Source organism: Vanacampus margaritifer, chromosome 10 (assembly GCF_051991255.1).
Source record: "Vanacampus margaritifer isolate UIUO_Vmar chromosome 10, RoL_Vmar_1.0, whole genome shotgun sequence".
NCBI classification, from domain to species: Eukaryota; Metazoa; Chordata; class Actinopteri; order Syngnathiformes; family Syngnathidae; genus Vanacampus; species Vanacampus margaritifer.
The window spans coordinates 8,534,287-8,553,298 of NC_135441.1; the positions used below are offsets into that span (position 1 = coordinate 8,534,287).

The following is a 19,012-nucleotide window of genomic DNA, read 5'->3' on the forward strand; positions in this document are numbered from 1 at the left end:
CCCTCCCCCAGCCATTTTTGTTGTGTTTTGCCAAAAGAGGGACGTTTCTGGGCGGAAAGTCAATGTTTACCCCTCCAGCCAATCACAGAGCGGCGGGAGTTGTTGCTGAAAGCAGGTGCAATGTTGACAAGAAGAGTGGGGGGTTGAGCCATGGGAGGAGTCAAACCGAAACGGTCAAAATTTAAGACCCCACCTTTAACTATGATAAAAAGTAACAAGCGGGATTGAAACTAGACTAAAACTGAGACTAAATTTTAAAATGGTGGATAAAATTAACACGATTCTACACTAATACCTAGCTCAACTAGTAGTTGGAAAAGTTCAAACAAAGCATAATATGACTTAGTGAAAAATGTTGTTCACTGTAAAAAAAATAAAATAAAATGTTACTCCCATGCCGCCTATCGCTGTCATTGCCGAATGGCGGGCCAATACATGCGGATGCACTACAGAGCATTGCGTGAGGGACCATGAGAAACCAAAACATTTTCAAATTCATGTAAAGGATCGTTACTAGCTCTTTGGTATCGATTCGATCAATACTTGGATCGATCCTCACTGCCCTATACAGCGTCATTTATCTCAAATTGTTTTGTGGACCAGATCCTGGGACCTTAGTTCACAACCACTACTAGTGCACACATATTACACTGCAAAAAACTGTAATGATAATTTTTTGGGGGAATAAGCCTGTAACTTGACAAAATGTAAGGAAACGCACTGTGAATACTTTCCAAATGCAGCGTATGAATGGAGGCCTACAAGTGAAAGTTGAAAATAATGGTTTATCTTTGCACACTTACACAAAAATATAATGATTGAGGAAAATTCAAAAATATTTCAAAGTTCAAGTGTAGAATAAACGCAAAGACTATCAATTGAACACAATATGCATTACAAGAGCTGTATCCAACAATGCTTTTATTTACAACGGTCACAATGCTCAGCTTTGATTGACGCCTTAACAATGTTGTGCCTGTACTTTGCAGTAGTGTGTACCACATCATGACAGCTGTGCATGTCTTATCTTCTGATTAAATAACCGACTTACACATTTTCAGTCAAACCAAACACTGTCTTTGTTATTCTTCACAGTTAAAACTTGGAACACGTCTCTTGAAAGTGTCCAACAACAGATCAGGTTTGTCTCATTGGATCCAAAAGTACTAATTGAATTTGGCATTTGCAGAATTACATTTGCAAAAATGTAATTGAATTGTCTTGAACAGACAAATTGCAGTCATCCTCACAGCTAATGCTTGGCCTGAAAGTCAACCAAATTGCATGTCATACAATGTATGATGTTTATTTAAAAAAGAAAAGAAAAAGGTCACCAGATAGCAATGTTTATTCCAGTATGATTTTTTAACTTATCACAATGTACAGGTGTTGACAACTACAAGGAAAATAATCAGTTATCAAAAAGCCTTGGAGGCTGCAACATTAAGTTGACAAGAGAGCCTTTTAACAAACAATAGTTTTGCTAGTGCTACATATTTGATGTTTGCGATATCAATACTAAAAGGCAGGACACTAAGCAATAACAATGGGACTTCATATACTGTACTGTAAGTAAGATGAATTCTAAGCTGTATAAAGCTATTCTTGACTCACATTTAGTCAAATACTACAACACTTATATCCATTTGTACTGAACTTCAAGCACTCATATACAGCAAAATATTTTCCGTGGGCCGACATCTTATCATGTTAGAGCGGTTTGTTTGTCCAAATCATCCGAGTACCCACACTTTTAAAATCGGTTTAAATTAGAAAATAGACTCAAGAAAAACATCTGAATATGATCTTTATTTTGGAAGATAATTATTGTTCATTGGAGGAGCTGTTGTCCTCTTAATACATAATTAAATGTAGAGATAGACAATTTACAAAACTTTGCTGGTCTTTCGTCAGCGCCCTGGGCACACTTCCGTCATTGTCAATCCATTTAAATTTTTTTTTTTTTTTTCAGATGAACCTAACTGTAACCGTCAGTCCGTCATTGTATTTTAACCAAACTTCTGTCATCACTTCATCACCACTATTTTAGGCCTAACAGACAAATCGTCAACAAAACAGTGACAAACTCCGTCTGTACTTTAACCGATTAGAGACGATTACAGTGATGGACGAAAACTAACTTCCGTCAGAAGTTTCTCATCATTTATCAGCAAAATAGGTGTCCATCACTGACGGACTGGCAGACAGTCCATTAATACTGACGGCATGCCCGCTTCTGATAAATATAATTTGGGTGCTGGAACAGATTTATTGCATTCCCATTCATTTCAATGGGAAAATTTGCCTCAGTTTACATTTGTTTTGAGCTACAAATGGGGTCACGGAACGAATAAGTTCGTATCTTGATGTATCAATATATTAGCGGTTATTTGCCCATACCTAAATGAGACTGACAAGCGGCCGTTGTGATTTCAGGCTATTGATCTTGGAAATAAATTATTAAAGGTTGTCACTTCCTGCAATGTTCTAACAGACCGGGTACGGTAGCCCTAGTTCACAAAACAAGGTCCGTCAAGGCATGTTTGGATGAGAGTCGAAGAAACTTGACCTTAACCCATCAAACATTGGACAGCAATGAGTAATAACCTCTGACGTTAAAAAAAATAAAAAATAATAATACTCCAATATCTTGCAGACAGTGTTGTCACTTTTATTCCATTCACAGTTCCTGTTGGTATAATAGTCAGGTGTCCCGACATTCGTGTCCAGACAGTGAGACAGTGAACTGTATAATGGCACAAAAAGTTTAGTCACAACTGCTGAGCGCTTTCTAGATACTCTTGCTACATCTCTTTAAAAATATACTGTCGTTCACATTGTAAGGTCTCACCTTTAGAAATGCAGAAGATTTCAAAAGTTGACTTCAGTCCACGCAATATATTTGATAGAATGATAATGTATAAAAAATATGCTTCATAAAGACTTATAAACATGAGCAAAAAGTGCTTCTTAAAAACAGCACAGTCCTTCACAACTAATTGAACAGATTTCAAATGAGTCTCTTTGAAGTGGTTTCCTGTTGTGACCGGTAGGCCGAGCCAAAGGTCGTAACAACAGCAACCCCACAGCAACGGAGGTGAAAATAATAACTGCTAGCACGAGGATCATCCTAACTCATTTTGCCCTGAAACAGTAGCCGTCATAAGACAAGATGTCATACACATTTGGATCAAGCAATAACAAGCAGGAATAATGAAATAATAGCAGCCATTATGACCGCCTCAGTGTCACAAATTGTCAATGATCTGCTACATTATATATTTTTTCCAAGCAGCTGCCGTTCGCTTGACATTTGACAACGTGACATCGCCACAATTTCTCTGGCATGATGTTCACTCCTCAGTTTTACATACTGATTCTATTCATATGCAGAAGCAAGATTTGCCGTTTTAAAGCAACGACATCTGGGTCATCTTTTCCCACATTGCCTTCTCTCTAAGCTTATGAAAGCCTCCGTGCTGTTATGCGAGTAGAAGAGTACTAAGGCTATAGTCTCTCTCTAGATAAATATACAGTATATATACAGTATAGCCTATGTATGTACATGTACGTAGCCTAATTTTTAAATGTAGATAAACATACATATAGATACAAAGTAGAGAGATGTAGATATACATATAGTATATATTTTCATACATATGTCTGTGCTTTTCTGCAATTTTACATGGAATTAATAGTCATGTACAGACATTCACATAGACTTGATAAATGCATTTAGCTTCCTCTGAGCAACATTCAGCCTAAGGAGCTTAAGTGTGGAATGTGAATGTAACGCCTTGGTGTCGTCCCACTGCAGGTACAGTCCACTTTGGGCTGACCCTTTGATATCTTTCATTCCACTTCGGAATTCGAGTCTAGAAGACTTCAATATATCACGTCCATTGGCATGGGGTTTGTAAGAAAAGAAGCGCAGGTTAAGCTTGTGTGGATATTTATGAGGAGCTTGAGTATTTCTGACTGGAGCGGGAGCTGGAGCGATCTAGTCCATTCCCGTGGTAAGAGCCCTTCCACCCTGGGACGGAACCTCGTCCGTCCAGTATAGATGTTCCATAGCACCAACAGCACAGGCAAGACTGCAAGGACAAAATGGTTATTATTCATCATGTTTTATGCAGGAAAGGTCTTATCCGCAGGGAGCCAATTAGTCGGCCCTCTGAAACTTTCCCATGGATGAACACATGCATTGGCACACAATGGGGATGTGTTGCATAATTAATGTGCTCATTTCTCTTGACATTTATGAATGATTACCACTACCTTGCAAAATAGAAATACAGATAATGAATGGACAATTACTGTAAATGAGACGCACTGTAAAGTAAAGTTACAGTAATACAGTCTTGTATTAAGGGGTGATGGCTAAATCTTGTCGCGTTGTGATACTTTAGCTAATGCTGAATGCTAGCTTGGTTGACAGTTCAACAGTGCTAAACAAGCCTATGCACTGGCTGGATGTGCCGTTTACTTGACGGCAGTCACGCATTGTAACAAAATATGGCACTAAAAAGCTCAACTTGCGGTATTATGATAGTTACATAGCAAATTTTCAATGATTCGATGACATCGACGATGTATCGAATTCATTCGATTTATTTATTTTACACATTTTGCACTAAATTATTATTATTATTATTATTATTATATACATATTTTTTATTCTCCAGAAGAAAAAAAACCCACATTGCACTAAATTATAATGTACACAACAACAGTTAACATTGAAAATTACATTTCTACCAGATATTTTGAATGGTATTTGTCCTCTAGATAATTGTATTTTATTTTTATTTTAATTATATTTGGGGTGCCAACATTAGTGTGTTAATTTTGAGTTAATTTAAAGTTCCTTTAACGCTGCGATTAATAACCGTCCCTTACTTGGAAAGCCTGTACTGGGGGAATTACAGTTGCAACGCAGCAGACACATCCATGTCAAAATTGTAATAAATGTAATAATAATAATGACATTTAATAATAATAAAATAATATTTGTGGAAACTGGAATCAAGTTGTATTTTAAAATTTAAAAAATGTGCAGAATTTCACAAGTTACTTCATGTTAAAGATTAGATAGCTCTTAATATGAAAAGAAAAATGCGCTGAGCTGTCACCAGCATCTTACAAATGCAAATATGCCATCTAGTGGTGTAAAAATAGCCACAACACAAATCAATATCACACTTTTTTTTTTTTACAGTAGAGTACATCTTTTTAATTGTAACTCAATTTTATTATTATTATTATTATTATTAAATTACTGTATCAATGACTAACAGATGCAGCCATATTTCTATTAGTTTAAAAAAAATCACTTTTATTTTAACAAGAGTATGAAAACTTAAAGAAAAATATTTCATTGCACATTTTGAACAGATACAATTAAAAATAATCACCTGACACCCCTATTGTATTTTATCCTTGATTCATTTAATACTTATTCTCAGTTTGATTAGGTAAAATTAATTTAAAAAAAATAATACATTATTGTATTACCGGTACTTATTCTTTTATTTATTTATTTTATTTAATTTAAAAAATGTATGCGTATCATCCAGCTCTTTTTTTTTGCACATAAGTGCAGCAGTGTGTGTGTGTGTGTGCGTTTGTGTATGTATGTGTGTACTGTCCTTCCATCCATTTTCTATTTATATGATTTCTATCGCTATTTCTATACTGCTTCTGTTTCTCCAAAAGGATACTACATTGTATCATAGTAACCATGCAGTCGATGCTTATCAACACCAACAACAATTTGTACTCACATTCAACCACCAAAGTCAACCACCAACCATCATGTATGTGCGCCATTGTTCTGCGTTTTACTTTTATAAATGTAACTGTGAATTTAAGTATTAGCTTTAAAACGGGTTTGCCAGAAACAAACCTCCTTTCTGTTGATTTACATCTAGCTTAACAACTATCTTCCTTTTGAATTGTGTCTTGGCAATCTCACCTTGAAGCAGTTTTTAAACTTCTGACTGACAAAGTAGAGGGCAATGGGGTTAATGCAGGAGTTCAGTGAAGCCATGTTGATGCCGATGTAATCCATCACTAAAAGGAAACTGAAAAGAGGGAGTGGGAAGTGATGACAGGGCCTTACGGTGAATTCAACAGGAAGTCACAAGACGGAGAACAATGGGTTCTCATGACATGTGCAGCGTATTTGCCTACCTGAGGAGTTCACAGCGGTTGGGGTCATTTTGGTCGTAGACTGTTTTCTTGAGAATACGGCTGAGGTGAAGTGGCAGCCAGCAGAGAGCGAAAATCAACACAAGGCAGAACACCGTCTTGGCCACTTCCCTCCTCTAGACAAAGACAAAATGATGTTCAACTTGGGGGCTTTTCAAGCCTGGCACACACATAAGGATTTTTTCAAATCTTAAAAGAATTTTTTTTATCTTTGTCAGATCCCACACAAAAATAAATAAATCAGGCATTTGACAGTTTTGGTCGTATTGTGTGTGGGGTGCTCAGATAATCTATCACAGCTCCGCACACACACACACACACACACACACACACACACACACACACACACACACACAATAATTCAGTCCTTTGAGGGAAAGCTCTCGCGTGATCACATGTGACTTCACCAACACTTTTTTTTCATATAACTTTATAGAACAATTCTAAACAATACACAAATAAATTATGAATACAACACAAACATGTTATTAATACAGTAAAATAAACAAACAAACAAAGAAGCCAGGGGCGATATTTAAATAAAAACATCTTTAAAAAAGAGCATAAAGCCACAGTTCTCATCGCTTTCTTGTTGATAGTGACTTCACAAACACAAAGACCAGGCACTTCGGGGTATGCGCCGATGTTTGCCGAATGTTTCCGAAGGTAACAGGAGACGGCAGCAGTATAAAATGTTTATGTTTGCAAGGAAATAATTGCTTTGGAAATTATTTCTGGTGCCTGGGCAACCCACCTTTATACAAAAATGACGTTGTGTAGGCTTCACACACAGAAAACAATACACAGAGATAGCAGGGCTCGAACCCGCGACCACGCGCTTATGGCGTTAAAACACTAACACCACACATGTCTACACATCAAACAAGGTAATAGTGCTACATGTAGTTATCACACGATTCACGGCAACGGTCCTTGTAACTGCTAGGAATTCATAACATGGGTGGATGAACTTCAGGTAGGTGACATTGATTTGTTTAATGTACGGGCACTCGTTTGTCATGTCAGAAAGCTTTTTTGTATGGGTACATTCAGTCAGCTGGCTTGGGAGAACCTCTGATTTTCTGCGAAAATATTGAACATGTTCATTATTTAAGATTGTCGGCCCCGACTGGTTTTGAGACCCAATTATCGGGACAAATTCACTCTTAACACAGCTCAAACATAAAGATAATCTTATAAAACAATTTTATAAGATTGTCGGGCGTCGGGAAGAGGCAAAATCGGGACAAAAACAGCTCGATTCTCTTTATGTGTGTACTAGGCTTAAGTTGACCACAACCATTAGGATAAGGCTACCACTTGATTCAGTTATCGATGCATCACAAAACAATGCCTTTTAAATAGAACTATCTCGAAACCCTACTGTGACTACTTACTACTTTCGAGCCTGTATTTTGGACACCCAGCAGTGGCAATTAAGTAATTCCTCTTTTTGGTACACAATTATTACCCACAGAGGCGGGCATGCTGCAGCTCTGATTTCAGACATTGTTGTGGCTTCACTCTTTGTTCTATGTATGCACTTGAAATACAGTCAAAATAGTGATACTAGTAAGACCTAATGTGTAAAAAAATAAAATAAAAAATGGTATTGTGGACGGTATAAAATGACGTCGTTCCACTGCTCTTGTATGTGCACTGCACTTCTCACTTTTTTATTTCCACCAGCATGACGTTATTTAATAACTGATTAAGTTATTTGACATTGCAATGCATATAATAATTATTATTTTTTTCTACCATGTGCGCCACACCGCTTGCAGTCATACCTGTTTCATGTGGTCGTTGAGTGCAATTCGCATGCCTTTCTTGCGACTCAGCATCTCGCAGGACATGAGGGTGTAGAAGATTCCTGTGCAGGCAAGTGGTAGGCAAAAGTAGAAGCCGAACAGCCACCAGTCTTTAGCATCCTGGTAAAACTGGAAAGATGCAAACACACTCAAAGGAAGTGCATTTTCAAACTATTTAACTCATTTGACGGCTAAAGACTTAAAAATTCATTTGAACTATTTCTATTAGTTTAACATTTTTTTCCACTTTTGTTAACAATAGTATAAAAACCTGGATTTTTTTTTAGAACATATATAAAATGTGTGATTAATCGTGAGTTAACTAGTGAAGTCATGCTATTAATTACAGTTATAAATTTGAATCACCCCTAATTTTTTATATATATATATTTAAAATCTTTTCTTAAAAAAAAATTTTCTTTTTAAAAATATTTTCTTAAAAAAAAGAAAGATTATTAAAATTAGGGGCATCAGAGCAGTACATTTTTAAATTGTAATTAATCGCATGACTTCACTAGTTAATTTTTATTTAATTAAAAAAAAAGAAAATATTTAAAAAAGAAAAGATTATTAAAAATTAGGGGCTTTAGGCGATTAAAATTTTTAATTGTAATTAATCATATTACTTCACTAATTAACTCACGATTAATCACAAATGTTATATTTGTTCTGAATGTATAACACATTTTTTTCCTAGGTTTTCATACTCTTGTTAACAAAAGTGGAAAAAATGTTAAACTAATAGAAATAGTTCAAATGAATTTATGGCAGTGAATGAGTTAAGATGAAGGACTAAATCAAGTCCCTAAACATTAACAGCCCTTTTTTATTCTGTCAAGGAACCATATTTGGTAAAATAAAACCGAACTTACAACAATTTATAAATGGGATACAATACTTTGTATATCAAAATAGCCGCTTCAGTTTATTTAACTTGAAACATTAGGGCAATACTTTGGTGCCCATAGCCGACTCCTGGCCAATTGAAGCGGTAACCCCTGATCGACAGTACTGCCTACCTTGATAAAGTTGGAGTTCTGCTCTGGATGCAGCAGACACACACGCAACTTGTTGCCTCTGTACGGCATCTCCAGCATGTCGAATGCGAGCGCCTCAGGAACTGCCAGCAGCAAAGCAATCACCCAAATCAGTGTCACTTCCACCGCTTTCCACACTGGGATGCCTATGCCCTTCACCCGGCTCCATGATGTTACGGCGTGGTAGCTGCACATGCAATGCAGAATGCACACTCATTTGTTTTCAGCCACTTGCTCACACTAAAGTTGTTTGTGGATTACAAACATACGCACCGGTCCACACTTAGAGCACACAGGCTGAGAACAGTGATACCCACTGAAGCTTTTTGGATGAATGGTATCATCTTGCAGACATATACTCCAAATGGCCAGTCTTCTGCTATTAGCTGCAGACAATGATAAAAACAGGCACATTTGTGGTTAGGGAATGGTTTATTGCATCTTAGTTCAATCGTATTCCTCTGTTTTTCTCTTTTAATACGGTAGTCCAGGCCAAAAATAACAGTGCAGTGTGTCTCCTTTCAGATAAATTATTTCTCCCAGAGGCTGATAAAATCAGTTCAGCATCAGGGCAGTGTCTCAAATCATTGTGTCTTGTCTTATTGTGTCTTTAACATGTGCTGATAGCTTATTATTAAAATGTCATCTTAAATTCCAGCGTTACAGATTGAGCTGCACTACACCAAAGTAACAGAAATACTAAATATTCAGACTAAATTTGCTTACAACTAGGGATGCAGCAATATCCAAACATCACGATACGATAGTATCGCGATATAAGGTCGCTCTATGATAATTATCACAATATTGTGGGGAGGTTGGCGATATAAATTTTTTTAACAATATTGTAAAAAATTAGCTCACTAAAAAAACACAATATTGTGCTTTTGTACATAACAGCAATGCAAATAAACAACCTACAATCTCAAATGACACTTAATATTGAGGCACTTACTTTCTAATGCACGCACACATCGAGTTCCTCCACATGTTGACTCGGTTCACAAGCATATTACGTTCCCCTTCATCTGACCCTTAGCTTGGATTTTCAACATAGAAAGCTATCAAAACATGCCGTATGAAAATTAAACTGCACAAAAAAAACTAGCCAGCAGAGGGTGCTAGATCTGCACCAATGGAAATCAACCTGAGTTAAAAAAAATAAATGAATAAAATTATCAGATGCGCTGCTTTTAATATCGTGACATGACGACGACTAGATTGTGGCACTTTTAATATCGCAATATCACGATATTGTCATTATCGTTACATCCCTACTTATAATATCGACCAAGGTTATTTCAGGTCATCCAATTTGATTCAGGAAATTTAACTATTCCTGCTCAGAGTTTTTGCGATTAGCATATAATATCTGGGTTAAGTGCAAGAACTGATTTTGTGCCCCCCCCCCCCAAAAAAAAACCTGATAAACTGATAAACGTTCAATACATATTTTCACAAGGAAAAAACTCTAAAGCAAACAAAACAAAAAATATTGAAAAAAAAATCTGCGAATGGTGCCGAGTCATGTGTATTTGGAGGTCCACTGCAATAGAGGAAACATGTAATTTCCTCCTTCCTTGATTGCCACTAAACCACTGTTAAGCACAAATCTATAACTTATGTAAGTGCATGCAGGAACACTGAATTACTTGTGGAATAAGTCCATAATGAATTAAACACTGGCCAGAGGATGATGAATTGGATGTGACGTCTTAATGTAATGAATACAGAAGCTGGAAGAAGGCTTTACGCTTTCCATTGTATAATAATGCTGCATTCATACTGTCAAACAAAGAGATGAATTAATTTCTGAATGTACAATAAAGTGTTTTCATACTCCTGTTAACATAGAAGTGGAAAAAATGTTAAACTAATAAAGATATGGCCGCATGTTTTAGTCAATAATACAGTAATTTCATGATAATTAATAAAATTTAGTTAAAATTATATATGTATATATATATATATATATATATATATATATATATATATATATATATATATATATATTAGGGAAAAACAATAACCGATTATTATTGTGGTATTGTAGTTGGGGCAGTGGGAAGTTTCCAGCCCTCAAAGACCAATTAGTTCACGTCATTATCCGTGACAAAGTTTAGATAAAATCTAAGCATTTGGAGTAGAATGATAACAAGTTAATTCTTAACAGCAGAGGCCAAGAGTCCCAACATGCTCTGCCCACAAGCTGCGATCAAAATTTTGTAATTAACATGGTCCATGGCCGAGACATGACCTCCATATCAACAAACAAACAACCTCTGGCTCAGTGAGTTTTTTCAGTTTCCTAGCTCAAGAGCATCTCAAAGTGTAAAGGGTCCGTCCTTAAATATTGAAGCAGTCAGTGGACTTTTTATTTTTTAAATATTTTAAATGTTGTTAAAATATAAAAAAAATAGAAGTTCACTGACTGCTTCAATATTGATATGACATTAGTAAAAAGTATTATAGAATATGTTGTGCAACCTTTCACATATAAATGTAATTTGTCATTTAAAGCCGGTATATTTCCATCAAAAATGAAAATAGCAAAAGTTATTCCTATTCATAAAAATGGAGAAAGACATTATAGACCAATATAACTCAAAAACTTCTCCAAAATTCTAGAAAAAAAATATTTTCATATAGACTGGACAATTTTATTGAAAAACATAAGCTTTAAAGTGAAAATCAATATGGGTTTAGAGAAAAACGGACCACCTCAATGGCAGTCATGGAACTTGTACAAGCAATATCTACTAACATAGATAATAACAAATTTACTGTTGGAATTTTTATAGATTTAAAAAAGCATTTGATACTATTGATCATTTAATACTAACAAATAAATTAGAAAGATATGGCAAAAGAGGTTTGGCATATAAATGGATGAACAGTTATTTGGATAATAGTTATCAATACTTACAGTTTAACAATATAAAATCAAAACACTTGAAGATCACTCATGGTGTCCCCCAAGGGTCTGTGCTAGGCCCCAAATTATTTATATTGTATATAAATGATATCTGTTGTGTCTCAAAAATATTCAAAAGTGTCTTATTCGCCAATGAGACAACTCTCTACTGTTAAGTAGAGAACCTGAAGCAGCTTCTGACTACTGTGGAGAATGAACTAAACACATTAAAAAACTGGTTTGACTCAAACAAATTATCATTAAACCTAAACAAAACCAATTTAGTTTTTGGTACTACTAGACAAACCACACAACAGGTCAAAATTATGGTAGTGTATGAAAATACATTTCTTGGAGTCACAAATTGATGAAAAATTATGTTGCAAGTCACAAATAGATGTCATAAGGAAAATGTCCAAAATTATAGGGATACTCTCTAAAACTAAGGATGTTCTGAATAAGAAATCATTAAACACATTATATTGTTCATTATTATTACCATAGCTGACCTATTGTGTGGAAATCTGCGGAAACGCATATAAAACAAATACCGATCCTGTTTTCAAACTGCAAAAAAGAGCCATAAGAATTATAAATCGATCAAAATATACAGAACCAACTCATTCTCTATTTATTAAATCAAATACAATGACATTCTATGACTTAGTTGAATTTAAATTAGCACAAATAATGTATAAAGTACACAACAATCTACTCTGCCACAGTACTCAGAAGCTGTTTGAAATTAGAGAGAGTCCTTATAACATAAGGGGTACAAGTGTCTACAAAAATATTCAAACAACAACAAATATTAAGCAAAGGTGTGTTTCTGTAAAAGGTGTTAATTTGTGAAATGATTTTGGAACTGACTTGAAAAGATGTCAGTCACTTGCTGAATTAAAAAACTTGTTTAAAAGCAAAGTTTTAAAAAATTACTTACATCAGACATGAGCTGTTAAAAATGTATATATGCTGTAATTTCTTTGGATGTATCTGTATGAGTGTAATGAAAATTGTATATAAATGTATTATGGTGTATGTCTATTAATTTCATGTGCATGTGTCGCTGGCAAATGTGCGTATGTTAAAGTGCACTTGTATATATGATTAGGTTTATACATTTTCTTTTTTTGAAATACACGACCTTATTATTTTATTAACATAAAACAAATAAGGGGTAGGACTAGATAAGTTTTTAACTTCGTCCTACCCCTTTTGAACTCTTCTTTCTTCCTATTCTTTTCTTTTTTACTTCAATTTATATTTTAGACCTGTAATGTGTTTTCTTTGTGTTTATATGTTCAATAAAGAACCAAATTAAAATCAAAAATCAAATGGCAGATTGTGTTCCTAAACCCGCAATGTTGGCTGACTCCAGGGCAACATAATAAGATGCAAAGCCACAGACAGCAATCCAAATGAGCACACTTTCTTTACCTTATACACATTGATGGGGATGGCGATGATGATATAAAGTAGGTCCCCCAGTGCCAGGCTGCCAATCAGGACGTTGGGTCCATTCCTCATACACTTGTTCTTGTATATAATTCTCAGCAACGTGGAGTTGCCAATGATCCCCACCACAAAGATGAGGCAGGACACAATGGTGTTGACATACTTGAAGGCGTGCTTAATCTCTGTGGGCCTTATGCACATGGGAGGGAAGGAGCCCCTCGGCCGGGCCGGCGGTGGGGGTTGTCGTGAGATGGAAGAATTATTCTTGAAGACTTCAGAAGTGTCAGGCACAGTCGGGGAGTCCCGGATGAAGCGAGAGGCCTCAACCTCCACAACCATCAGGAAACAGAGCAAAGCGATGGCCTTCATTGTGAAGAAAGGGAGGTTCTTTCACAGGGAGGCGTTTCCTCAGTCAAAGGCACGCAGCAGTCTCAACGTACACAATCTCACATACCCATTTTCCACACTTATTTGCTTTTGGCTTGGATCCTTTTTGCAAGATGTATGTCCTGAGGAGAAAATAGACAAATCATCATGCATTACGAGTCAAAAAAAATGTGTTTAGAGGTGAGCTTTCAAACACTGGCGAGTTTATTGCATTCATGCTAGAAAATATGAGTACATTCTGAATTTATTAGCACATTAAAGTTAAGTATTCAAGTATCATACATATCATAATTTGGCTGTGCACAAGAACAAATCCCCCAACTGCATCTCAGCTAAATGGCAAAGCAAGGCAACTTTATTTATAAAGCACATTTATGTTAACACAATGTGCTTCACACAACCAAAAGCACAACATTTAAAAACATGAGCAAACAGAACAACTGGAGACATTCACAGAGCAAAGAGAAAAAAAAGAGATTATTAAAATGACTGAAAGATCAAATATTGCCAAATTTAAGAACATTTGCAACCAAAAGATTTGGACATTAAATGTAGGAATGTAACTCTTCAGTAGTCACCATTACGGCATGTACCGATACCATTAGCACGTTTGATACACAAAATCCTCCCTCTTCAAACAAAACACCCGGATCATTTTAAATAAAAAACTCTATATCCCAATAAAGCATTTATGAAAATAATGACAATTTTCTATTCTTCAAATATCTAGTTGCTGATTGCAAAATGTCCAGGAGAGGGCAGCCGAACGTACCAATACCTTGAAATAAGTCCCGGTATCTGACAGATACCGATACCTGGTATTGGTACTTGCCCATCCCATGGATTTAAAAGAATTTAGACTTGTGGTTTATTCTGAGTGCAGCATAACTGCCAAATGTCGCTTCACCGTGTTTACTTTAAAACCCGAGCTCCACTAATTGACCTGAGTCTGTAGACCTCAAAGCCCTGGTCACAAAAGGTCACAAAAGAAGAAAAAGTTGGCCTTTAAAGGCGGTCTACTGCCTGTGCCCGCCCACACGTGTAGGGCAATAGTGAAGCGCACATTGTTGCAGAATGCCTCCCATGCCAGCTATGTTAACCACTATACGACTAAATCCCTTGTAACAATATAAAGTAATTTTCTCAGACCCTGGGGATACATTTTGCGAGGTTTTGTAGCCAGAACCTTTGGCATTACATTTATGTCTTGAACATATGTGTTCCAGAAGAAAAAAAAAAACCCTAATGCAAACATTTTTTTACAATGATGTGAACAGAGAGTCTTGTCATGTGTTAAGCAGAACCAACTGTCAAACAATTGGAATGGTGATAATGGATATTACCAATTTACGAGTTGGATGGAAAATTTCAGGGAACCTCATGCGTAAACCATTAGAAGACTTTGCCAGGGGCATCTCTCAGGGTAATAAAAAAATCTGTTTACAATTACCCATATATGCACGATATCCATCCATTCATTTTCCGAGCCGCTTAACCTCTCGAGGGTTGCAGGTGTGCTGGAGTCGATCTCAGCTGTCTTTGGCAGGGCACACCCTCAACTGGTTGCCAGCCAATCCATACACAATCAACCATTTACGCTCACATTCACTTAGCGTGTTCAATCAACCTGCCATGCATGTTTTTGGAATGTGGAAGAAAAGAGGAGAATCTCAAATCATACGCGCACAAACTGTCTTGAAATACTGTAAAATGCTTGTGGACCAACACAGTAGATCACCAACTGATTTGAATACTGTTTTACACTATAATGTTGCTGAATATGTACATAAATGCACATAAAGTACCTTCATGCATATGCACAGTCTGCCGATCACAGCAAGCATTGATAGCTGTGCTTAAGTCCCAAACACAGAGGCTTGTTGTATTTGTACACACAGACAAAATCACATGGATGAACTCACACACATAACACAACCCCCCCAAAAAAATAAAAACTTAAAAACTTCCATCCAATCTTCTCTTCAGCTGATTTGTGTTGGCCCATTTTAGTCAAGCGACAAGGTCATTAGGCACTGAGCGTGCAAGTGAGAACAATGTGGTAGGTAGGATGTGAATCTGGATTGGAAACAACTACTCACCCTAAAAACAGCTCGGTGAAAAGTAACCCAATTATGGATAAAAAAAAAAAGGACCGATCCACTTTATGGGTCAATTTGACCTAACATTCTAGTTTTTTTTATTAACATTTTTTTGGGACCCAAGTAAAGGATCAGACCAATATGTATGAGTTGTTACAGTAAAAGACCCATTTCTTGACCCAACTTTGGGTCAAGAAATGGGTCTTTTAGTAGAGAATCGGTCAATTGTTGACCCATAGTTGGGTTATTTTTGACCCAACTGTTTTTAGAGAGCTTAATCCAAAAGATTTTACATCTGACCTTTAGCTGTGACAGCTCCAAAATTAAAGGGAGATGGTCTGTAAAAATGGAAAGCTCAACAACAAATGTAGTAGAGACCCAGGAAAGGAAGGACTCGTGTATTGAAATTGAAATGAACAGAAATGGCAATTTGATTAACGCGAGTAATGACTGCTGAAGGATGATGAAAGTGTGAAAAGGTACCAAAGTGCACAGGATGGCCTGTAAATAAGGACACAGGCTAAAGGCCAGTGGATATAAATTAAACAACGGCCCTGATCAGCAGGTATTTAAATCCAGACAGGGTAGCAGAAATGTATGAAATCAACACATTTGCGCTAAACTCCACCACTCTCTTTGTTTGTTAGCTCTAAAATGGAAACACGATTACAACACTGCACAGATTGTTTCTGGAACTTTCCTCAGTAACAACAATATTCAAGACAATAAACAGTGAAATAAATCCCAGTCATACATCAATGCTTGTGTTTTTCTAGTGACATTGGTGGGAGTTATTTTTTTTTAAAGACTTTATTTTTATTATAATTTTTTTCTTTTTACAATGCTTTAGTATTGGACTGAATGTTCCTGTTGATTTTTGAATTATTTTTTCAGAGACAAACACCGATGGACTATTAAAAGAAAACAGACATTCCGTGATCCAGAGCTGAGGAATAATGATGAATCACCACAAACAAAAAATCTGACTCTAACCATGAAATGTGTAGTTTGCCATACAAAACTACAAACCATGTTTGGATGAAGCATGTAATAACAAATGTGATTAAGTGCAGTTTCAACAACTGTAAAACTGCAACACATTCCTAATGTGTGCTTTTGTAGCTGCACGTATGGACTGTACAGCATTTAGGTGAAATGTATGCACATTGTATACTACTCTGGTACCATAGCCAGCTTTAGCTAACTGTTATTTATTTTAGGTGCACAGCAGCAAAATTCATAAGCAAAAAAAAAAAGCCACGGTATTTGATAAGCATCTTGGAGACAAATACACACAGTACAATCTTTAAAACCATTAGGCTACTATAGTGGAAGTAGTTTTACTGATCAGTATACAATTTTGTTCCTGCAAGTATTACAGGGGTGTGAATGTCAAAATAAAGGGCCCTTTTAAATGATTGGTCTAATTAATTTGATTAAATGTTTTATCATAAAGGGCGGCACGGTGTATGACTGGTTAGCACGTCCGCCTCCCAGTGCTGAGGACGTGAGATCGAGTCCGGGCTTCGGCATTCCTGGGTGGAGTTTGCATGTTCTCCCCGTGCTTGCGTGGGTTTCCTCCGGGTACTCCGGTTTCCTCCCACATTCCAAAGACATGCATGGTAGGTTAATTGAACACTCCAAATTGTCCATAGATGTGATTGTGAGTGTTGATGGTTGTTTGTCTCTGTGTGCCCTGCGATTGGTTGGCAACCAGTTCAAGGTGTACCCCGCCTACTGCCCGAAGCCAGCTGGGATAGGCTCCGCCCCCCCGCGACCCTTGTGAGGACTAAGCGGTTAAGAAAATGGATGGATGGATGGATGGGTTTTATCATAAAATGAAAAATGCGGACTACCAAATGACAAGATAAAAACCGTTTGTCTCAGAGGCCATCTGGTATTAGGAACTGCTTTAATGCGCAGTCTTTCAATTTCAGTGAGCTATCAACATTTTTACCGTTTTGAATTTCCAAATTGAATAAATGTTTTATAAGCCTACCTAAATTTTTGTCATCTCAAATAGCTTCTCCGAGAAGTCAAGAATCTATCAAGAATTAACCAAGAAAGCCCCCTCCCCCCCCTTTTTTTCCCCAGTAATATGAAAAGAACTAAATTTCAAATTAACCATGAATGAATACGTATTAATCAACGTTTATTAATGTGTTTTACTATTTTTTTAAACTTATTTTAAACAAACAAACTTACATTTCATTGGGAAAACACTCAAATTGAGCTCCAACATAACATTTCAGTTATTCATAACAGAACTATATAGTAGATAGGCTATACATAAATTGATAAATATATTTAAAATATATATATATAGGTCAGCATTCCGTGGTCTACTAAATTTGTTAAGCACTGTAACTTCCAAAACACATGAAGCGTCTGTGAACTTTTCACATGACATTTTCTTGCCAAGGTTTAAGCATGCACTTAAATATAAACAATAAAGCCTGTCAAGAGGTGGTGTTACTTATTCATCCAACTTATTACCAATTCTAACAGTATATCAGTTATTTCATCCAAACCAGCCAAATTACTTACCACAGAACAAAAATGCAGCGACTTGTCCTTGAGGTTAAAATTTCCTCATCGACATTCCATCAGTTCCAGTAATTGTCTTGATGGATGAATAAACGTCACCAGTTTCTTTCGCGTCGTGTCCAGTACGTCCTCGTGCTGTTTGGCTCTCTTCCACTCTTCCTTGTGTGAGCTCCTCTGATGCGCTCGAGCAACAATGCGCGGCTTTATATGCGCCAAACACACCGCCTATCACGTGACAGCATAGACGACCGAAGTGCGCCTTCACTATGATTCGTGTAATGTATTTATTATTATTATTTATTTATCAATTTATTCATTTACAAAAGTATCCGGGCTTCAAGCTCTCTTAATGTCCAACATTTCCTGGATGTTCACTTCATTTGCCACATAATGCTGTCGTTCATAATACGAGCTGTTTAAAAACATTTTTTTTATAATAAAATAAAAAATAAAACTCAAGAATGACTTTTTAATATTAAAAATAAAATGTTATATAGTGGTTGTAGATTCGTTTAGAAATGCAATCCAACACACTTGCTGCTTCTGATATTA

The 19,012-nt window shown here is 36.3% G+C and overlaps 1 protein-coding gene across 1 annotated transcript; it reads right to left on the bottom strand.

Moving 5' to 3' along the window:
- Window positions 1-904: 904 nt before the first annotated feature.
- LOC144059632 (endothelin receptor type B-like) lies at window positions 905-18,606 on the bottom strand. Its single transcript, XM_077578867.1, has 8 exons — window positions 18,461-18,606; window positions 13,410-13,936; window positions 9,332-9,444; window positions 9,041-9,245; window positions 8,001-8,150; window positions 6,193-6,326; window positions 5,975-6,083; window positions 905-4,094 (listed from the first exon to the last, which is right to left on the bottom strand). The coding sequence occupies exons 2-8, from the start codon at window positions 13,794-13,796 to the stop codon at window positions 3,954-3,956; spliced, it is 1,239 nt and encodes a 412-aa protein (XP_077434993.1). The 5' UTR covers window positions 13,797-13,936; window positions 18,461-18,606; the 3' UTR covers window positions 905-3,953.
- Window positions 18,607-19,012: the final 406 nt, after the last annotated feature.